Below are 24,102 nucleotides of genomic sequence, written 5' to 3'. Positions count from 1 at the left end.
AAGATGTTTAACCACATTAACTTTGCTGTCAGCAAGGACGATGACAGATATGATCCTGACTAACGTCCCAAATTGAAATGTCAATAATCACGTTCATTGTAAAGGTCCATATTATACCAGCAGCACAAAAGAATCTGGACTGCCTACAGTACGTGGAGCACAGAGCTGAGCTTAACAGCGTCGCAGCTGTCCTTTGTGTTGGTCTTTGCACATGGACACACATTCAGTCGTCACAGTGTCCCTTCATCATCATCATCATCAGCATCATCATGCTGGTGTAAATCTCCGCTCCGCTCTTTCATATGTCAGTGACGCCCGTTCGTATTGATCCAGGATCTCACTATTCTCAAGAAGTCTACATGATGGAGACAATGCAACATAATGTAGAACATAAGCAGACATACGCACACACAGACACACACACGCACACACACACACACCCAACAGGACAGCACACGAAAAGACAGAACAATGGGTAGCACCTCATGTGACTGCTCCACCATATGCAGACATTAAGTTTTCTTTAACTTTATACTAACGAGCTTCTTATCAATTCATATTCATGCAACATTTTTTATATTATTTTATCAAGTCGTGCTTACAGCAACCTCATGAAAGCACAATTGTGGAGCGTGCACGTGAAATGTTACACACAAGCGCAAATATTATGCTTCACAATTAACCAAAAACAGAAATCAAACACTAAAAGTGGCATAAATCATGCAGAGATACAGAGAAGGTCTGGATACGTGTGTGATTAGTACAGATTTTAGAGATTAATGAGATATTTAAATTATCTCAGTGTGCTTTTTTTTTCAATGTGTGCAAAAATCAATCCCACTGATATATTGCCATGAAAACACCTGGGATCGTGTTTGCTTTCAAATTTGTGCTTTTACTTTTACATTTTTTGAAATGAATGATTTGCTGTCTGGGATAAAAAAAGAGGTTAGACACATTCATTGATTGAACAGCTTCAATTAAAGGTCAAACAAAGGTCCATGCTGATGAGATATCCACTGAGTGATAAAGATGTATGTCCTCGGGCAAAGAGGACATAAACTGAAGCATCACAAAGACGTCAAACAAACTCACTAGGAGGACAAGATGGCTGCAAGCAAGAAAACCATCTTGGTGGGAAATAAAAGAATAAAAAAAACATTTAAATAAAATATAAACTTGTGCAAATAATCACAGAATAAGGAAAAGAAAATACAGAAAAGTATATACTGACTGGGTAAATGATGACTACACAACAACATATAGAGATGTTGATTTTTTTATAAGGGTGCTTACCTTGAGATTGTCTCTTAGACCCTAGTTGTGTTGTACTCTGATTCATGTTTGCTCAAAGAGCCAATGAGGCAGAACCTGAAATGTCATGGCTCTTTCATTTAATATCAAATTTTGCATAGAGAGGTCAGAAACTCATATTGTGCTACACGACAGCAATACACTTCATGAGGGCTCGGTTAGGTCTCATGGGAGCCTCGCATGCAGATAAACAGTCAAGAACACTCGCATAGAAAAGGGCATGCAGGAGAAAGTTGCAAAGTGTTTTCTCCTTCACCTTGGGTTTTTGTAAACAGTTACTTTTCAAGCAGTGCAATTAGACATTAAATTACTTTTTTGTTAATAGGTAAATCTCTCATGCCAAATTGCGATGCTATATAGGTCATATATTTTCAGTATCATAGTTAAAATATGAATGCATTTTGTGTGTTAATTTGCATTCATGTCAATGAAATTTGTAATTTCTATGACTATCAGGCCCCGATTCAAGCCCTTGTGTTTAACAGTCAAAATTGGACTGATTATGTCTCTTAAATTGAGGTTTGTATTCAAAAGCTTTCGGACAAACCTCAAAGTAGAGTCGAGTTTTATGAATATAACTTATAAATCCCCGTTTGAGGAAAGCTAACAGGGAGTGCTTGACATGTTCAAGGAGGAGCATGCAATAGGTAGTGTAATTTAGCCCTTTGTGGAAAAAATTGAAAATAGAAAGGGGACAAATAACAGGGATCAATGCAAACAGAGAAGCTTATCCTAATTCTACAAAAGTAATGAGAGGAGGAGGGAGAAAGCTAAAATAATGAAAACAAAATAAATGTAGTTTATCCCACATTCATTTCAAACACCCCCATAGTTAACTATACGGTTGTTGTTCTTCCCTCATCAGAAATCTATGGATACTGACCGCTGTACTGCCTTTTCGTGGCGTGAAAGCCGGTGGCTGGTGGTGGGAACTTCTTCCATGTCGTCGTCCAGGTCACATCCATTGTCCGCCGCCTCCTGTGAGTAGCTGTGCTTCATGACCAAGATGCTCCTGCGGTTTGACGTGGCCGGCAGCAATGGCCGCACTGACATGGGCGGCTGTGGAAGGTCCGTGAGCAGGGTGCCTCCGTCTCGGCCGCTCAAGTTCCCGCGGCTTCCTCGTCCGCTCAGTGACAGCTGGGATAAGTGGGCGGAGCCGGGGTTGGAGGCGGACCCACAGTGGTGGTCGTGGATGCAGCGTGAGGAGGCACGGCGAAGGGCGTGGTAGTTCTCAAAGTCCTCCGCCAGGTCGACTAAGTCTGCCGATGCCGCTGCGGCTGCGGTGGCACTCCGTAATGTACACAGCTCGTAGTGAGGCGGCTCAAACACCTCCTGGAACATGGTGGGGTCAAAGTCCTCACGCCGCAGGATGTACTTCTTACGTGGCTGCTTGATCTGGACGATGACGGAGACGATGAGGAGGATGAGGACGATGCAGCAGGTGACACCGATGATGGTCCCGTTTGTGTTGTTCAGGTTGTCGAGGATGTTGGCTTTCCTTTTCTCTGTAAAGTTTTAGAGAGAGAGAGCATGGAGGAGACAGAACACATGGGAATATTACCTATATTGCCCTATAGCATAGCTGAAAAACTTGAACAGATTACCAATTGTATGCCCAGTTACTGACCATTAGTATTTCCTTGGTCACCAACTAAGACTAGGTATGGTCCTATTTCTGCAAGTTTATGAAGTGCGCATGGGGCTCTAGCAAGTTAAATACTCATGGTGCCATGTTAGGTCAAACCAATACCTAAAGTAGTAAACAAACAAAGCATTACCTCCAAGGATGGGGGAATTTGATCTTACTTTATTTTAAGGGATTGTGTTGAAAAATAAACCCTGTTCACAACCAGCCCAGTACCTGTGTACTACTTCTTAACTGTGTGGAAGAAACAGAACCCATAGCTCACATGTAAAGATATCTCCTTACAGCCCGGACCTGTCATGTCCAAGGTTAAGGCCGTTACTTTTATCAGGACTCAAGCAGAACAAGAAGGTTGTATAAATCACAGCTGTGCTCTCTTTATCACACAGGAAGCTACACAGAGGAGCACCAACTAACAGAGACAGTACAAGGACTTGTAAGGACGCGTGGGGCTAATCTGTGGGGAGACGTGTGACATTTTAATACTGGATGAACTTGTAGCACAGCGACAGTAAATGGATACATTCAGAGGCGTAAAGCAGGATGGAATAAAGCCTGACATTTTACCACTAATGAGGACAAATGTGGGCCCTGTGGTGAACCTATGCATTACTTGAGCAGGGTAAACCGCTGAGAAACATGGCCGCCTCCTTGCTGAGTTGCAGGATCTACTTAATTGATGCAATTTGTCATTGGTTTGGCTTAAAGAGAGAGATAGTTACAGAATATACAGAATACACAGACATCATCTCCGTACAACTGTTTTCTTTGATTCAAAGACATGAGGGGAACGCTGAGGCTGAAGCTTACTGTGGGAAAGTAGATTGAGACTTTATACAAGGTCAGACAGTTGGTGTTTTGTGAGTTTGACAAGAACTCATCTTAACCATACGTTAATGATAATCAAAATCACGTATTTAATTGATGTGGGAGTTGGGATGCATGAGGGATCAGGGGAGCTGCAGTATAGATCTCATCTTATATGTATTGGGATGAGGTGATGGGTCGGTAAAGGTCAAGGACCAGAAAGCTGGTTAATTGGAAATTTATAGTAGCTCATCCCCAGAGTCTTGACATATTGGATTAGAATCATAAATGTCGATGCTGCAAAAAGGAAAATCTCAAATAAGAGGTGCAGATTATCGAGCTGCCAGCATTATCTCTCTAACACAGAGATTTGACTTGTGTGCGACCCGCTTACATTAACGTCATTTTAGCAATGCTTGTATCCGACCAAGAGAATTATGCCATTCACGATCGATTAATTAGTGTAAAATCTCGCCTGGCTTTAACCCTTCTGTACCGGTTTATTCTGCTAGTGCAGGAGCACACTGCTGATGATTGCACAATGTGCCAGTACTGTATAAAGGTATGTAGTCAATGGCTTTAAAATTCTGTGTGGATAAGAAGAATTTGATAGTATCACACACTCAGGAAGTTCAAACAACCTCGCTCAGCTTGAGCCACCTTCAAAGAACAAAAACAGAGACATGAGAGCAGTTCTTATACATCAACCTGGACCCAGATGAATTAAGTTTGTGATGAGCTTCATGAAGCAAGTTTGAGTTTTATAACTTGTTCATCATCGTTTTATATAAACCAGAATGACTGCTCTGTGGTTTGTTTGGTTCTGCCATCAAGTAAAGTTGTAGGAAATAGGGTCTCATTGAATCAGCAGTTACTACAGATTTTCTTAAGTACACCCAGTTTAAACCAAAGACTATGTACAAGGAGATGATATATTCTATATTCAGAAATGAAGCCCAAATATCTCGAACACGAACGCTGCCATCTTTTGCTTGTAGAGCCAGAGTCTGCTCAGTCAATAGTGATCCGGGAATACAACCACAAAAATGATCACAGACATGTTCCGTCTACTAACATGGAGGAGGTGGGGTTCATGGCCTCTACAGCAGCTGATATAGCAGATAGAGAGGCTTTGGCTTCAGTGCTCTGGAGCAGACTCGTGTCGTCCATCTTTAAATGCAGCCTGTGGTTCAAGCTCTAACACTCTGCCACTGTCCATGGTGCTGAAACATTCAAAAGTACTGGATGTCTCAACTCTGATTAAGATTAAGATTAAGATGCATTTATTAGTCCCAAACACATGCACAGACATGCACAGGCACGCAGGGAAATTTAACCTCTGCTTTTGACCCATCTGGTGCAGGACACACAGAGCAGTGAGTCTTTTTGTTGTTTTTCCGTGGAGTCGAACCAGAGACCTTTTCTGCCCATAGTCCAAGTTTCTGCCACTAGTCCACCGCCTCTCCCTCCATCTGTACTCTTACAAGTAGTACACTATGATCATGAATATTCTCTGGCATAGAATTTCAACAGGACAATATCTACCGGCTGCTTTGCTCCCAATTTACATATTTTACACATTATGTGTCCTCTTTTCTCAGCCCCATTTTCAAAAGAAAAAAGAAAATGTTGCTGCATAGCCAAGTTGGCAACTGCTGAGGGTGATGAGTGTCATGAGTAGCATTTCAAACTTGACTATTATGAGTGCACCATCTGGGCAGTGATAATGCTCTGCATATTGTTATAATTGTCAGTGTGCACAACTTTAAGCACTCCAGATAGCAAGTGTAAGAATGGGATGATTGATACACAGCAGAAGTCTCTTTCCAGGGTGCTGCAACTTTCTCTCAAACCATTAAAACCATTGGTTCATGTGAGACAAAAGGGTCAAATGAGCTGAAATATAACATCTCACCTTTACACTGGTTCTCATCCCAGGGGTAGACACAGTTCTGCATGCCGTTACACACCAGTGTGCTGTTTATGCACATGTTGCTGTGACAGAAGAAGGCATCAGCATCACAAGGAGCTGGAAAAGAAGAAAGCAAATCAACGCGATAGTCCTGACAGTTTATTATGTATTGATTACCAGGTCAAGAAGCAATAAAAACTGTTTGGCAAAAACTGCTCAACTACTTTTGAGTGAATATCCCTTGGAGCACTTGTTGAATTTGAAGTACAGCTGTAGAGAAGTTCCAGTGTGCCAGATTTTGACGAAATAAATTTGAATGGGAATTACTCAAATCAGACCTGTTCCCCATGAACCCATCTGTTCTTCATGAATTTTCATCCTCAAGCCCCTCTTCAAACATTTGCAGAGGCATCTTGCGAGGATGTGACTGAATTCCTTGGAAAATGTGTGTGTGTGTGTGTGTGTGTTATTGTGGCATTTGCAGAGATTGCAATGACATTTCAGAATCATCCGCACAAATAACAAACCCACAACAAATCCTTCCTATTTATGCGAGATGATGTTTATTTGTCCTCGGTGCGCAGCCCTTGTCGGCACGTAACCAGGTAATAAACATGAGCATGTCCTCAAACACACCATCCATCATGACACCTGCCCTTGCCATGAGGCCTGTTGGAGACATAAAGCTGCCATTGTCTCCGCCTCCGTGAGTCACACATCAGCAGAACATGGTCGTAAAAATCGGAGTGATAATGTTTCAGGCTCCATCATCATATGGCAACATAATAATTTAGACCCAAGGTGCCCTTTCCTCTCAGCAACCAATCAGATAAATGCATAAACCACCTGATTGGTCAATTCATAGAGTAGCTCCCCCCTGTTAATCTCAGTAGAGCATTGTGAGTGAACCATAGGGTAAAATAGCTTGTCCCATTAACTCTACAGCATCATTTCCCAGGTAGCGGCCATGTTTGTGTCTACATTTTTCAGTTTTTCTCAAATAAAAATATAAATGTGGATTCATGAGGGGACTGTTGGGCCTTTCTAGTTATAGGATTTATAAAGCTGGAATTACTTCTTTGAAATATTCAGTTCTACTGCAGTAGTGATAACATGACAGTCTTGGATTCATATATTTGCAGAAACTGAATTTTTTTTGTTCTGGTTATATTTATCTTTAAAGTTTTTTAAATTGAATTGCAGTTGAACCTTTTCTTTTCCTTCCTTCTTTCCTTCCATCTATATAAGTTAAAGTAATAATAGTAATAATGAAAGTGTAAGCAACATTTTTAATGTGAAGCTGATTGAGGAGGAGGAGGTCATTTAAATTGGGTTAGGAACAGTAGCATAAAGTAGAAATTGTGTTTAGTGCTGTATTTAAGCAAATTTATTTAGCCAGATTCCACCACTGCAGATGTATAGAATAAACCACGTACCATTGGCCCAGGGGAGGAAGTATGAAACCACCTCCAATTTGCACATTTGCCAAGAGTTACCATTTTTCCCAATGACATGAATGTAATGGAGAACTCTATCCTGTTGATAGTTGTTTGATACTGGAGGAGACGTCCTCTCCCCTCTCACTCTCTTTCTATTAATCTCTCTCTCTCTCTCTTTATCTCCCGCTCTCCCCTCTCTCCTGCACAGCACTGGCACTGTGCACTAAAGCAGCTTGCCAGTGGTATGGCAGCGCTGGGGACTATCTGACAGTGTTACCACCGTGATGTATGGCTGTTTTCAGCCCAGCACTCATCCCAAGTGAATAATAACACACCAAATTAGAGTGACTTATCTCTATCTCCCTCTGTGTCCCAGCCTGGGACTTTGCCAGAATTTCTTGGGCTATATGGGCTCTCGCTGTGCGTTCTGATACTCCTCTTCTCATTTTCTCCCCACTATCTCAGTTTTTTCTTCTTTTCATCCTCTGTTTTTTTTTTTTTACAGGATATGCCAAAAACTGTAACATTTGTTTACTCACAACCACCAGAGGGAGCTCACTCCTTGTCATTCTGCAGCTATACATCCCCCCCTCTCCTCCGAACACCACAGGGTGAGACCCGATGCTACAAAGAGCGCGATCCACACTAATCTCTTGCAAAATTAATTTCAAGACTTTGTAATAAATGTGCCCTTTTGCCCGCACAGAGACATTCACAGTCACTGCTGGCAGCATAAATTAACTCCTTATTGAGTGGCTGATGAAAATAGTCTCAGTGTCTCTGCAGAGCGGAGGGGAAGGGGGGCTTCTGCAGTGAAGCCTGGAAGCTTCACATGGGTGTAATGAATTTTTCTACTCAAATAATCACCATAGATTTGTTTTGTGTGTTTTTGTTTTGTAGCAGTGCAGTTAGACTATTTCTACTCTGATGTTATCAATATAGTTTTCTGCGAGCACTGTAATCTCTCATGATATGTTTTTGGTTTTCTTGCCATCATTGTCTAAAATAATTAACAATGAATAGGATTTATAGTAAATACCGGGTTTTCCCTATACTCTGCCTACAAATGCTCCTAATTGATGCTTAAAAGACCGACCCTTTCTACTTGGAACTGATCTCCCTTCATCTGTCACCAGTGAAATATACTGTAGAATAGATTTAAAGATTATTTTATTTGTTTTTACGGCACAGCATGGACCAGCACCCGCTTATATCTCAAATCTCCAGAGACCTTCAATATCTACATGCCCCAGAGGGGAGAGAGCCTTTGCTGCTTCCATTTATTTCCACCTTTAAATTAACCACCTTTTTTTACAACTGTCTCATAAAGGCAATTCATCATTAATATTAAAATTAAGATTGTCTGCTAATGTGACTTACTTATATATCCATCCGTCCATCCATCCATCCATCCATCCATCCATCCATTAGCACAGCGCTTATCTGAGAGGTGGGGTGGACCTTGGAAAGATCTTACTCACCATTTTTTTAATCTTAAATTCTATTTTTTTATTAATATTTGTTACAATCTTCTGTTAACTAATAACTAGTGCACATTATACTTCTCCATCCCAACACAACCAAGATAACAGGTTTGCAGAGATCAATCAATCAAATTTTATTTGTATAGCCAATATTCACAAATAAAAATTCTTCTCATAGGGCTTTAACAGGGTGTGACATCCTCTGTCCTTAACCCTCAGCAAGAGTAAAGAAAAACTACTAAAAAACCTTTTACAGGGTAAAAATACGTAGAAACCCACGAGAGAGCCACACGTGAGGGATCCCTCTCCCAGGACGGACAGAAGTGCAATAGATGCCACGTGCAGGAAAACATCATCGAGATGATGTATCTGATCTGAGACAAGAGCAAAGATCCATCCGTGAACAAATATCAGCCCAGTATGTTGTTCTCCAATGCTTCCGTGCATACAATTAAGAAGCTTGACAAGCGACGGGATATGATGTGTGTATCGGGGCCAGAGTAGAATTTCTATCTGCAGCTCCGGAGACAGGTATCCGTCGATGAGGCGTAACGATTCTGACAGCCGAGACGTCTCACAAGCAAATATATCACCCGGGACATAATTGCTTCTTGGCTAAAGATAGGTTTCGCTTTCTTCTACCTGGCGTATAGTTGTGTGTGTTTGTGAAAGTGAGCTCCGGACTAAAGTGAGATGAGCAGGTGTAAACTGCGTGAACGATAAAAGTGGAAGTTTGCGTTTGGGAATGTTGCTCTCCCACCATAGCGACTCTCTGGGAGTCAGCAGCTTTGAATGGTCCTCTAAAAGCTGCTGGTCCCACTGGGAACCAGCAGCTGGGAAAAAATATAGAAAGGCTCAGGAGCTACTGTGGCAGGGGAACACTTATTGTAAGAAGTGCCCTGTAAGCTGCAAATCCAGTTAGTGCACCTCTAACACACACACACACACATGCACACACACACACGCACACGCACGCCTACACACCCACAACACACAGGCAGTGGTTACAGAATTTCCTTTCACGTGGGTAAACGGAATGTGGTAATTTCTTACAATGCTTTTGTAGTACATAGTATCATAGTATTGGACACATCTGCACCACATGCAGTGATATATTATTAAGACAATCATAACCCAAGGTCTTCTTACGAGCTTCTTCAACATCTTTCAACAACGTCTCTGGAACTACCTACTATTCAAACACACTATAATGATGACTGTGTTTTTCTGAGTGAATATCTGCTGATAAAACTGTCATAGAAAGCTTTTTCCCAAATTAATTTCCAAAGAGTACGTTTTGAATAGCAATAGGTTGGTGCAATGAGTGGCTTTAAATCTTCCTATTACTGTTTGCATTCAAGTTTGTACACTCGTAAATATCAGTCCTCTTATCATGCCAGATGTTTCTCATCAAGATCCATGAATGGACCTTTTTTCATGCTCCGCTTAACAATGTTGAAGAAAACTCCTGGATCTGCCCCGTGATCCGGATCTGCACCAAAATCAAATTCTCTTCCCCGGGTCATGCTCTTGGTTTCAAAGCCCGAAACTTTTCCGCAAGCAGATGAGGAAAATCGGTAAAATCATACATAAACATGGATAGGTGTACATACATTCATCTATATGAAGATGTACATAATATTTAAAAGGATCATCTACAACATACAGGTTGTTTTCCCCCAGGTAACTTGTTTTAATGCTGTGGCTTATCGGTGTATATGTAATCACACCTTGTACACAAGTCCTTTAATATAGCTTTGGCTCTTAAAATACCTAAAAAATACAAAATGCAATCGCACGTAGTACACAAATGTATATTTAGTTTCACTGGGATTTTCTCCAAACTAATCCCTCTGCATACTCCCATAAGCTGCATCGCTCCACATGTACCCATGCACAGTGCTGTGTGCTACTTTTGCAGGATTCTTGAAAAAAAAAAAACAACAAACAAAAAAAAAAAAATCTGCTATGACAACGAGGTAAGAGCGCACACCAGACGGGAGTTACTGGTGTTACGGTGTGTGCTCTCCGGAGCGCTCACACACACCTGCTTCATTGACAGCTCTGACAGGTTTGGTGCAGTGCTGCTGAGCGGTGGTGGAGCTGCTCTAGAGTCTAAAGGCTGAGGTCTGGCCGGGGGATCGCCTGAGTGACTTAGGCAGAGGCGTTGCCCCGGCAACAACACATCCTGGCTCCGCTTGGCGAAAAAAAAAAGAAAAAAGAGAGACGGCCTTTCAAAGGGGGACAGTGACTCCGCAAAGCAAAACCACTCAGCTGCTGCTGTCACCCGCTCCGTAGATAGTCACACGACCGTCATATCTTTAACCCACAGGCATGTATGTTGATAGATATACAGGACTGGGTGAGGAGCATCGGGCCGATCGTCCTTCAGGGTTTCATGATTTCTCATTGGTGTGGCTGCACTTTGTGGCGTTCAATAAATCCAATCAGCTGCGTCCTTATGAAGGAAAAAACTAACTGAACGCACTTTGAAATAACCGGTCTAGGAACATGACTTTATCGAAGATGCATTATTACTGCTTCTCAACAACCTTAATCCCAAAGTGACGCACTAAATAGAGCCTTCTGAGAGGAGGCATCTGGCATTGGGTTTGGTTTCAATACAGTAAAAAGACCGAATCACATCTAAGAATAAAGTCAATGTAATTCCTATAATTAAATAAGTTAATAAGATTTTTTTTTGCAGCCTGTTGACCTATATTTTGAATCTAACACAGTTTGCTTTGGGAGAAAGATAGATAGATACGATATATATATATCGCCTGTATGATATATATATATATATATATATATATATATATGTATAGATAGATAGATAGATAGATAGATAGATAGATAGATAGATAGACAGATGGGCATATGGTTAATCGGACAGATGGTTAATTGGACAGATGGATAGATGGATAGATAGATAATGTTTTCATCCCAGAAGGGAAATTACAATGTTCCAGTAGCAATTAAACACATAAAAACACTTTTACTCTTTATTTTCAAGCTCCAAAATTGCAGATGAAATGTTCAGTTGTGCAGTGTGTGTGTGTGTGTGTGTCTGTGGGTGTGTTGGGGTTGTGTGCTTACTACATTTTTGTATCTGGTGCATTTAAAGACCCTGAGTGATGTTGACATGATGTACAGGCCATACTCATAAGCCTCAGACCATCGGCATTCACCTCACTAGTACATAGAATGCCCTCTGCAACCCTTGTCAAAACGACACGCTCTGTCACTGAGAAGCATGTGAATGAGAGGACAACGGTGTGTGTGTGTGTGTGTGGGGATGAATTTTAATCTCTCCCAGGTGTTTGGCTCAAAGAGGTAGATGTGAGCATATTGTAGCTCGTCCTAATATTCCTTTGTCTCGGTTTCTGTTTCTCTCTCGTGGTCTCTCTTTATCCCAATCGCTTTACCTTTTTGAAAATACGGGGAATAAACAGCACACCTGTGGTTCTTCCACACTTCAACTCTATCCAACAATAATGTCATATTCATATTCACCCAGCGCCGATATCCGTTATAGTGGAAATCAGGTCCTGCTTGGTGCTGTTTAAATGGTCATAAAACTGAATGGAAACCTCTGACAGCAGAGTTTCAGTTGGCGTCTTTATAATAGCCAGTACATGTGCACGTGCGGGTGTTTGCTTTGCGGGTGTTGCCTTACGTTCTTGGTAGGTTGTGAAAAGGATGCGGAAGCGACTCTTGCGGCTGTTCTCGTCCGCCCACATGCGGATGACGCCCAGCGTGGAAACCAGCATGATGTCGTTGGCCACCGTGGAGCAGTACTTGCTCTTGAGGTCTTCCACCGAGCTGAGGCGAGACGGGACGGGAAAGAGACACATGGTTAAGTATCGCATAACAGCCCACGCGTGCTGTGCTTTTCAATAATTCCCATCAATTAACAGGATGTCAAAGCGGCCGTGGTCGTTATGCATATTTCAGTCCCGTTATCCAGTGATCGCAAGTGAATGTTGTCGTTATCAGATTGTTGAGGGGCTCATATTTTGTTTTAAGAACACTGCAGCTCACTACTTCATTATATCCTTATCTCAACACAACAAATATGTTATCAATGATCATGATTTCAAGATAGGAGTCTCAAGAAGTTATATTCTTACTATTTTAATAAAGAAATACAGCAGTCCAATGTTTTGGGGAATATGCTTATTTGCTTGCTTGCTGAGCTGTTGATGCAGTAGTAGCTGGTTAGCTTAGCATAACAAAGACTGGGAACCGCTAGCAGCTTTATCAGTTAACACATTATACACAGCAGGATAATCACCACTGCCGATTCAATGCACGTGTCTTTCTGGAATGATACGGGCCCCTGACACATGGGGAGAGAAATGAAAATAAAGAGAGAGCTAAGTGTGAGCTAAATCCTCCCCAAAAAATAGGACACCGTGATTGGCATTCCAATTGTCCCTCACTGTCAGTCACACACAAGACGTGCATAACTGAATCGTCCAATATTCATTGAAATGTCAGAAAGTCCCACCTGCCGCCATCGTACACTGCCACAAAGTTGCGCTTGCACTCGTTGGAATTGGCCATCTCATAGTCGAGGAAACGCAGGTAGATCTGTCCAGGAGGCGGAGAGGAGAGGAAGCACAAGGAGGAGAAGAAGAGATTAATTGAGGGGGAAATTGAAGGACGTGACAACACACTGGAAAGACATGAACAAAACGAAAGAGAGAGAAGAAGAGAGGGATTTCAGCTCTTTCCTATTATGGCCTGTGCATCTCACTCATTATCCCAGTGCCTGATATAGCAGCTCTTTAATGGAATAAGACTGACAGACTGCAGCTTGTACAAAGTCATTACATACGCATATCAAATGCGAACTCGTAGGCAGACAGAGTCTATTAGCTTTGAAGTCATTATCCATATTTGTTGAGATTAAACATTACACAAAAAACCTACACCCTCGTTAAACTTCACGTAGACGTGGGACATTTTCACCACAAGCTTTGGATATTCGGGGGACAAAATGTCCACGGACCCAAACAGCCCCCTTGTCCATTCACTTTGACCCTCAATGTCCCAGTGGCCTCGGCATCCTTGCTTGTCACTCATTCATCAGGCCGAGATCACCCAATCACAGCAACGGTTCTGGTCGGCTGCACACAGCGCTCGCCATCATTACGGCTAATGAGCGGACCACTCCCGAAGTGTGACTGGGAAATGTGGTGCTTTAAATGCCCAAAGACAAGAGCCGCAGATGGAGCACGATAATGGATCGTGCAACGTCTGCTCCAAAATGACGGGCGAAATGGATCGAAGGGTGAGAACAACCTCGCCAATTCCACCGAGGTCTCCTCCTGGTGTCAATACTGTTCCATCTACTTAAAAAAATCTGTCTTATTCTGCTGCTATGTCGGCTAAATTAGCATTCCTGTGCTCCGTCACAGGAAACAGGGCATTTTGTTTGGTCTTGCTAAGATAGTGGATTGAAATACTGTCCAGTGTCATTGCAGAGATGGAAGCAGACGTGTATAAACTGTTCACAGGGAAAATCTGCCTTTCAGAAACTTAATTTGTGCCCCAGAATTCATGGGCTTGTATGGATATCACTGTGCTGATCCCTGCAGGGAGGGCCAGAAGATTGAAGAGGCTCAGCGGACATTTTTTAGCTCATGTCCCCGGGGAGTGCTTAGGTTTCCAGTACTGCGCCTTTAAATGTGATGGAGAGCTCGAGATGGTGCATCCTTAAGTGTCCAAAATCATTTTTCTTAGCAAAGTGGATTAAGTCAAAGAAACAGAGATTAGATCACTGAGTTGAGAGGAAAGTGGAATTGTCACAATAGCAAAATGATGACTTAGATATGATCCCTGACTAAATATCTCAATACCAATACTGAAATGATACCCCGGCTAAAACATCAGAGAAAAGAAATTGAATAATACGCGACAGGTAGAATCTAAACGACTTTACAGGGCGTAGTGTTACTAGTGTGCAGAACAAGGATTTGCATTGAAATTGAAAATAATTGGATCAAGGTCATAATGTTATTAAATGTTTTGATTCTTTATTTTAGCTACGAGAAATTAAATCTTATTACACCACAAGGGCTGAGATTTTAATTGTATTCATATTTCATGGCAATAGAAATAATTCAAATAACAGAAAGAGTTATTGACAAAGCTGTGGATGCCGTGATTCTCATTAGCAGTAATGATTGAGTTTTATTTGATCATGCATGAGTTGAGTTATTGATCTGTATAGATGTGAATGTTACAGCTTGTAAGTGATGGTCAAGATAGTCTGAACATGTTATTTATTTGGATTCTTTTAAAGGTCAGAATATCTGCCTGCAAGATGCTTTGCCGAGATGGAGGTGTTGCCTCACTCGGCTTACTTTCAAACATCTTTTCCATGATTTGTCGTGTATTAAGGATTTAGCAAAAAGTAGCTGCTGTGGGTGAATGCTGCTTGAAAATGGCACATGTCCAAAGAAGTTAATGTGAAATTATAAAAGGTCATAAATCAAGGTTAAGGTTGTGGTTAGGTGCTCTCCAACGAATTTCCCTCCATTTGTGTTAAAGTTCAAGAAGCAAGTAATTGGAAAAAGTACCAATGATTATGTTAATTAGGACACTTGGCCCCGTCATTCCATTGAAGCCAAATTAGACATGGAGTTTTGTACCAAGAGTGCATTAAATGCAGTAGTCTGTAACCAATAAAAGCGAATTCAATCAGGGGAGACTAATTACAAATAGAAAAACATTGTTGATAAAACACTTCGTTTTTTAATAGACTTCATTCGGTGCTAATGGCTGATAAAAGTAATGAAATTACCTTCATTACTGAGCACAATCCCCCATCATGACCATCATAACTGAATGTAGCAGGAGTCATGAAGCGGAAGGTGTACAGACATTCATGGTCCTCTGCATAGGAATCGTACTGACATTCTGTTTTTATAACTTCCTGCCAACATCAGGTCAAAACTGATTTGTTTGTGCATTCATTCAAATTATGACAATTATGACATAGCTGATCAATTTACTAATTATCAGGTTAACATTAAATTCTGCTCCCAAGATGTGAAGCCTGGTGGCTGGCTGCAGTTTAGCTCATAAACCCAGCCTCCTCAATGTTCTGAATAGGGTATGGGCAAGAGTAAAAGTACACGTTAGATGATGTTTTCTCACAGATCATTTCTGTCATTCAAAGGGAATTGTTGTCACGTTGCTGTTTATTCAAGTGTTTCGGTAAGTTTGGTTTTAATTAATTATTTGGGCCTCGATAGCGTCTAACCATCACTACTCTGGCAATAAACAGTCAAGATGGCAGTGCTCGTATCCCAGCTGTTTCATCTTCATTTCTGGAAAGTGAGAGGAAGTGGAGTGCTAATAGTTGCAGGCTATAGAACAAAGTAAAAGGAGCGATTTCAATTATCGCTACATCGGCAGAGTAACACAGATAAAAGGAAAAAGCCTATCCATCAAGTTGCCACCTACACGCACCTTTTTATGCTTTAAAATCACATACCTATTAATAACTAAAAAAATGTCATCCCTGTGATATCTCTTCCATTCACTAAAGCAAAACCTCAAACACGTGACTGGGTAGGTGTTAAAGAAAGCTTTGTAACTCTCCGTGAGTTAGAGCAACAGATACAAAAGCTTCAGAGGTTTTTCTTTCTTTTTACAGCTCCCATTGATGAAGTCCTCCAACTGACCGGCGATGAAGAAAAATCAGAGTGCAGATGGCATCTCAAAGCCACGTGACGGCAATGGATCAGATAGATACAATCACCAATTTGTAAGGCGTGAGATTGGCCACAGCAGGAAAATAGCCTGTTTCGTCATTGATTCCACGGCATCTAATAACGGCACAGAATCCATCACTGACTGCCGGAGAATATGTTCTCACTGTTCTCTGTTAAAAAAGGCGCCTGTAACAGCGTCCGCGCTTGTTCATTACGGTCAGAATGAAGGTCCATAGTTGGGCCATTATCGCCGGGGGGGTAAGAAACGGGAGGTGTCAGGCGGTGCAGGCAGGTGTGGCGGAGGGTGGTTGGGTTGGTGGGTGGGTGGGGGGGGGACTGACCATTATGAGTCCAAATGAGGGAGGTGAAAAAATATTCCTCTCCAGCTAACAACTGTCAGCTGGAGTCGGACAGCTGTCCAAACAGGACAGAGGAGGAATACTACGAGAAAAAAACAGAGTGAAGTTGACAAGAGGTGTGATTATAGCAAACTTAGAATCCTATTATATTTGTCAAAGCAGCAATTATGCCTTTATCTTCCCTGATGTACTCACAAGCTATCTTTAAAAGGGCCAAAATGCTGCCACCGGCTGCATGTTGTTTTTTTGCATTACTTACTAACCAGTTAATCTATTTTTATTCTTTCTGAGAAATCTATCTGTAAAGCTGTCATCAAAATAGCACGTGGAAATGTAAAGCGATCACGTGATGGCATTATAATTGGTGCAGTGCCGTCACTTCTGGCAACAACACACGGCCATTATTGCTTACTTGCAGGTACACCTTTCACTCAGTCCTCAACTCTCATGCCACCCCTTCTCTGCCATCTGCCGCCTCACCCCTTAACTCCCTCTCTATACATTCAGACCTCCAATAAAATGCATTATTAAGTATATCTTTTCCCCTTTTTCCTCCTCCTCTGTCCCCCTCTCCTCGGCTCTTCCTCTCCGGAGCTCTCCGGTGCAGTCTAATTAGAGCCGCCGGTATAGGATGTCATTATCTCTCTGCTGTTTCTGGCACACTGGGTACAGTGCAGCACTGTATCAGCATCGGGAAATGAAAGCCTTGCCCTGCATGCATGCACACGCAGTGATGGAGAGATGGTGGCGGTGGCGGTGGGGGGGGTGGGGGGGGGGGGGGGTGGGGGGGGTATCATGTGCATATCCTTCACTGCAGTAACATGTGAGCGTAAATGTCTTCGACAGAGAGAAGACGTGAGGAGCCAGTGGAGACAAAGGGAGCTACTGTAAGTTTTATATATTTTATGTGTAACTGGGTGTGAGCGCTTGTGACGGGGCTATAAGAGCTCCGGGCCGCTGTGTAATAGATAAAAAATGTATTTGCTCCCTTGTCCATCAGTGTCAATGACTGTCAGCCTTTGCCCCACGACTCGCCTTGTGAGGCGCTCCTGCAGGGCCAAATGTGACACTGATTCAGTCCAGGTGAAATACATCATCACCCTGCTGGGCCCAGTCACTCTTTTGCTCTTTCATGCACGGACCCCGGCCTCGGCTGCACACGCATGGATTCAAGAATGTGCCACAAAACTGACTTATGGCCCCCTTTGGCACAGAAGCATCAATGCATTGGCTGACTTGTTCACTTTACTTCTACTGAGCTCAGACAGCAGGAGTTTCGGGCTGATTTAAACCCCATCGGAGGAGAAATGTGGTCTGGAACCTTGGTCAGTGCTGATGTTCGGCCCGGATTATCTGGTGGTGTGACGGGCTACAGAGCCATTCTCCAACCTCCTGACCTGCCTGCAGAATCGTCTGGGTCACACCAGAAGAATAGATTTAACCTGTGTTGACCGCGTCTTTCAGAACATATCCTCATTACCCTTTTGCTTTTGCTTATTGACGCTAGAGCAAGATGTCCCTCCACAACACTCTCCATTCTGTTTACGTCTGCTTCCCCATGAGGTCACTTGAGAGACGTGGTGCATCGCTGCCTCTGGAGCAATAATCGTAGTTATATACTGTAGTGTGTAAATGTGCCATTACTTTCTAATCTTGTATTGTGGGTGTGTTTACATTTACAGCAAAGAATATCTGTGAAAACTCTCCTTATGTTTACAATGCCACTTGGGAGATTTGGGAATCTGTGCAGTTTTTTGGGGGTCAATAATTGAAGTGGATATTACCTGTTCAAGAGTAAACTTATTGTGCTAATGATAATGTTTGAAGGTGGGTGACGGAGTCGTACAGTTCCTGTGGCCTTGGAGCTTAAAGCAGCTGAATCTGAAGGACATTTCTGAATAATAACAGGTGAAATAGACCTTATATTCCAGGGGCTTCAGCAGGAAATATGCAACCCAAGAATATGCCAGATAAGAGCAACTGCCATGGCCATGAATCACAGGCCCCTCCAATATTATCAGCCGGTCATATCATAAACCAGTGTGAGTGTGTGTGTGTGTGTGTGTGTGTGTGTGTGTGTGTGTGTGTGTGTGTGCATGTGTGTGTGTGTGTGTGTGTGTGTGTGCATGTGTGTGTGCGTGTGTGTGTGTGTGTGTGTGTGTGTAAAGTAAAAGAGCTTGCAGCACAATATGAAAAACCAGCGTGAAAAAACGTACTGCCAACCAAATAAATGCTTCCATCTGGGACAGAACACAGTTCAACGGCTTCGCTAATGTGTAATGAGTTTAAAGATATCTCCATGGTGGCCACAAATAGGAAAGGATAACATCTTGTAGCAATAACAGGCGCTGAATTAGTGAAACAAATAGTGACACGGTTCAGCTGCACAGCTTTATCTCATACTTGGGAGTAATGGCACGATGCATACATTTAGACAAATAGGTCCCATAATGAAAAACTATACAAAAGTCAATATTTGATATGGATTGATGTCAGCTTTTGCAATATTGATAGCATGTTCAGTCCTCACTGCTGGAACCACTTGATTTGTAAAGTGTACCGTTGGCTGTTTGGTTGATTTAAGCCTGATACTCAAGCATCTGACGTAATTTTGCTTGCCGACGCCATAGGATGACCCTAGAAGGATCTGGACCTTTGAAGCTCTCATTCTTCTGGGATGGAAGAATGCATTGGTCTGCTGTATTTGTCAGAGCCTTCGAATGGGACAGCCTAGTCGTTCTGAAATGAAGCAATCGGCCTTCAAAGCCATCCTCCAAACGATGCAGCCCCTGAATCGAGACGCGGCTGCAGACTTCTGGAATTAGTGGATAGATATTCACACTTTATGCTAAAAAAATATCTAAGTAAGAGGCCTAGGATACCTCCACATTTACTGGCACAGTATCATAAATGTGGCCAAACCTTTTAAATCCTCGGTTAACAGCTTCATAATACCTCCTGTCCTTGGAAGAATTGTTCGAACCATAAAAGTCAAAGTAAAAATGTGGTCTTATTTTGTTAAATTAAATGCACCCAGAAGAGGGCTAACAGCATTTAACCACTGGATTTACTGCAACCCTTATTGAACTGTGTGTGTGTGCACGTATATGATGGACTCGTACAGTATAGACTCATGGAAAGTTATGGCATTTAAAAAGTTGCCTTTTCCTGCTCTGCTGCTCTACCCTTGGGAAACTTTTAATCCCGTTGAGTTAATGCAGCACAGGTACCTCTGGTAGATAAGGAAGAGTGTCTAATATGTAGAATATGTAGGGGAGGTGTGTGTGTGTGTGTGCGTGTATGTGTGTGCGTGCATGTCTGTATTTGTATATGCATGCAGGGCAGCATGGACAACACTAGCAGAGAAAACAAATACGGGGTGGTGGAAGGCCTTAGGGTCAAACTGCATGGCAACACTATTTCATCAGCGCAGCCTCCCTCTCTCCGTCTGCCTGGTGTACAACCACTCCCTCTCCTCTCTCTCCCTCTATCTTCCATCCCTCCATTCCTCTTGGCAACAGCTTGCTGATTAAAAAAATGGACCTGACTCCAAGTAAACCCTTCTGCATATCTGTCTGACCCAACAGGGGAACAAGTCTCCTCACAGCCACAAGGACTCACATTGGGATCCTGCTGACAGCTAGAGACAAACCATGCAATATCAAAGCTTCCTGATGTAACCTGTGATCTCCCTGCATGTGTGGATGGATGCAGGACGGAAACAGCAAATTAATGAGAAAAAAAAACACCCGTCCTCCATAGAAGATGATGGTGATTGTCAAAACGAACAAAAGTCTTACAGCCTCTATTTTCCTTCTTGATTTGCTTTCTGACGTAACTGCGCTCTGCTGTCATCAACCCAGCTTGATGGGAGCACGCAATTTCATTTCCATTTTATTTTATTTGACATTTCAACGTCCGCCTTTAAATCGAATACACAGTGGGACGCGAGCGAAGCTTATGTCACTAACCTTGGAGCGTGGCGGAGCACGGATGTACCATTTGCAGTCGACGGCCTCGGTAGGGCCAGCCTTCCCGTCTCTGGTGATCTGATGAGACTCCACGATACCTTCTGGACCGACCATGTCATATTGACAGGCTGGAACAAACACAGAAAAACAAATAAACACACACTGTCTCACAAATCTGACACACACACACAATATATATATATATATAACTGGAGTAAACAGTGTATAACCTTTATTGAGATGGAAAGAGTGTTTTGAAAGAGAGTGAATGTAGAAGACAAAGAGAAAGGAAGAAACAGAGACAGAAAGAGAGAGAGGAGTATACCTACAGGGCAGAGGTGGGGGAACTCCCAAGTCTGCAAAGTCCGGATCTGAGGAGAGAGCAGAGGAGGGGATATTCATTTTTAATACACGATTACAAAATCCAGATTCTTCTACAGCGGCAAAAACAACCAGGTGTAACATGGTACTGGGTTACTTCCCACAAAGAGCTGCTCTTCCTCCGGAATTATTTTGGGACCCTTGAACGCTTTGCTACTCTTCTCTGGCACCCCCTAAACAAAAGCTGTTACACAAACCATCTGTCGTGCCCACAAGTCGGAAAAAAAACGTGTGCTCATAGGACACGAGCTCCTGAGAGGGAGATGCTTTATTTCAGGCGTGTGACACATGATTGTTGAACTCTTTGGAGATTGCAGACTTCCCAAAACCACCCTATTAATCTAATAGTGTAGTTTGCTAAAACTTAAACGAAGACTTGCTCATTTTCTATTGTATAACAAATTAAGAGAATGAAAATCCGCACTTTACAACATGTAAAATGACCCTCATTAGAGCCACAGTGGAGTCGACCAAATTTACCGGCAATTAAGACTTTGCAAGCAAATTGGGAGGACGAAGGTCAGACCTTAACGCCGCAGATGTTCTCTCGGGGTTTGATTCCACACGGTAATCAGTAAAATGTTCAGCCGCGTGTCAGAGCAACTTTGACAGTGATTTGGTTTAATTGGCGTCGGTAGATTGAAGACATGAGGACCCAGAAGCGGTCAAAATCACTGGTATGAAATCAAAACTGTGTAAACCAGCTGAACACAGTCGTTGAGGTATCATATATCAAAGATGGAGGCGTGAGTCCTGACAGTAAGGTCAGTGTCACGTTGCAGCTGACTTGCTGATTTACAGTACACATGATACTCTTCAGTCGCATTTAGAATAGAAAAGGGCAGTGTCACATTTCGATATGTGGGAGAGGGGCGACACAGCCAATGTAAAAAGTGTTTCTGATTTGAATTACAATAGTGTAATAATCATTCTCTCTTCATTAACAGTGTGTTTATATTTATGTATTTGTGTGATAAAGGATTTGTGCATTTTACTTGTATTTCCCTTTAATTTGCAATATGTTTTAACTAGGGCTGTGAAATGATTAAAATTTTTAATCAAATTAATCACAGGTTTCTATGGATTAATCATGATTAATCACATTACCGATTTTCTCGGAATATTTTTGTGAAAACAAGATTTATGACATTTAACTTTTCTTTTGTGCTGCAACTCAGCAGTTCTTCAGCAGTTATCATTGCTTTTCCATATGGAACATTAATATAATCTTCATTCTAAACAATATTCGGGCTCCTTAGCCATTGTGTGGTTGAATAAAACTTTTTTTTTTTAAATCAAACAGAAATTATTTGAGCTTCTTAGCCATAGGATGGTTGACATTTTTTATATTTTTTGTCACACAACCATTAACCACACCATGATACAATCTAATGCCTCTAAAGGCCCTCTTAGCTACTCGGTCTTTAGCCAGTTGGTGAGGCAAACTAACTTGTTCAAATTCTCTGACAGTAAAGCTGACCGCTTCTTTTGCACAATGTGTCCTGCGAGTGAGTCTGGTTTGTCGCATTCCGCTTGAACGCCCCTCACCGACCAACACATGCTTCGCGTTGCGGTGGTTAGGCGGGTATTGCTACGGTGAAACGATAACGTCTTCTCGCAGAGTGTGCATATCACCTTGGTTTTACTGAATGTTCGATCTTTGTTTTTTTGGAACACGATCTTCCCGTCCAGAAGGTCCTCAGGTTCATCAGAATTATCAGAGCTGCCAACTTTTCAAAAAACCTTGGAGTGAGATTTTGTCGGGGGTGACCAACATTTTGCCGCGCACACAGCCACACACGTTGGTGGCTCAAATATCAGGGAATTGTTGGAATTGGCGTTGTATCCATGTTGTTCGCTGCATTCTGGTGGCCTTTGGGGCCCGAAGTCGTTGATAGGAGCGGCCGACTGGAGATGGACAACATTGGTTACATTCTGTGACGCAAAGACATAGCTGAAGGTCCACCCCCAGGAAATGTTGGTTTAAGTAGATGTTGTTTCCTGCATTCTAGTGGATTTTTGGGTGGTATGCTAAAGATGTGCAATACCTGAACTTCTTCTGATTCATGTTCCTCTGATCATGACTTGTAGGGCCTCCTAGCCTTGAGCTGAACATTCAACCAGAAAACTATTGTTGTGCCTCAATGACCACAATATAGCCTAATTAATAGACCTTTGTTTAAGATTTGACCAAGGTAGGTTGATTGACATTTTGATTACAATGGTTTTCAACTAATTCTGAACTGAAACCTAACCTATATTTTAAATAATTGTATTCTTAAGAGCAGTTAATGATTTATGTTCGCCTCCCACCACACTTTCCATCAGACAAAAAAGTGCAACAAATAAAGTGCTTAAACAGTAGCCTTTTTAAGCAACACAATGGACCCTCTTCCCCAAAATAAAATTTGTCTGGAGCCGCAAAACATATTTGATAACAAAGCTAATAAAGTTTTATATAAAGTTATACTATACTAAACTATGGTTTGTTGCATTTATGAAATTATCGAACAACAATAAAGAAAACTGTTGACATTTGATTGATATTTTTACCTGTTACAACAAAGGAAAAACCAAACGCTTATGAAGAGAAGAAAATACACAGGCAAGTGTCGGCCTACTTTGAAATAAATTAAACACAGACCTTTGTAGGGTTATTTGAGTCCTCCCCGTATTTGTGGAAAATGTATGAAATAAGAAGTACCCTATTTTTAAATAAATAAAAACATACAGCTGCAGCCTAATGCAGCCAGTGAGAGTTGGCAGCTCTGGAATTATCCATGTTGTTTGTTTGTTTGAATGGCAGTTGCCGTCTGACTGCATTAGAGCGGCAACTAGTGCAGAGGCGGCAGAATTGGAAGGTCCTTCTGCGCATGCGTTAAATGCGTTAAAAAAAAAAACAAATTAATCCTGTAATTTAATCATAACGCGTTAACGCGTTATTTTTCACAGCTCTAGTTTTAACAATTTGATTCTCTGGCATATTTATAAACTGTATCCTTCCTACTTTTTTTTTGGTGTTTGTAAATGTTATGATTATGCGTATAATGACAAAGCTGA

General features: G+C 42.0%; 1 protein-coding gene across 2 annotated transcripts in view; it reads right to left on the bottom strand.

The window, feature by feature from the left end:
- Window positions 1-267: 267 nt before the first annotated feature.
- neto1l (neuropilin (NRP) and tolloid (TLL)-like 1, like) overlaps window positions 268-24,102 on the bottom strand; it is a 64,379-nt gene continuing 40,544 nt past the window's right edge. The window contains exons 5-11 of one of the 2 annotated variants that reach the window (XM_053412673.1): window positions 20,991-21,032; window positions 20,662-20,789; window positions 13,115-13,197; window positions 12,281-12,426; window positions 5,682-5,795; window positions 2,198-2,819; window positions 268-355 (exon numbers count right to left, since the gene is read on the bottom strand). In XM_053412673.1, coding sequence (XP_053268648.1) covers window positions 268-355; window positions 2,198-2,819; window positions 5,682-5,795; window positions 12,281-12,426; window positions 13,115-13,197; window positions 20,662-20,789; window positions 20,991-21,032 — 1,223 coding nt within the window. Of the gene's footprint in view, window positions 356-1,310; window positions 1,372-2,197; window positions 2,820-5,681; window positions 5,796-12,280; window positions 12,427-13,114; window positions 13,198-20,661; window positions 20,790-20,990; window positions 21,033-24,102 lie in introns of those variants that run through there. The other variant, XM_053412674.1, reaches the window with a different exon arrangement.

The sequence above is a fragment of the Pleuronectes platessa genome, chromosome 20 (genome assembly GCF_947347685.1).
Source record: "Pleuronectes platessa chromosome 20, fPlePla1.1, whole genome shotgun sequence".
Lineage (NCBI taxonomy): Eukaryota > Metazoa > Chordata > Actinopteri > Pleuronectiformes > Pleuronectidae > Pleuronectes > Pleuronectes platessa.
The sequence above is the reverse complement of the archived record's forward strand: the minus strand, read 5'-3'. Positions and strand labels throughout refer to the sequence as shown.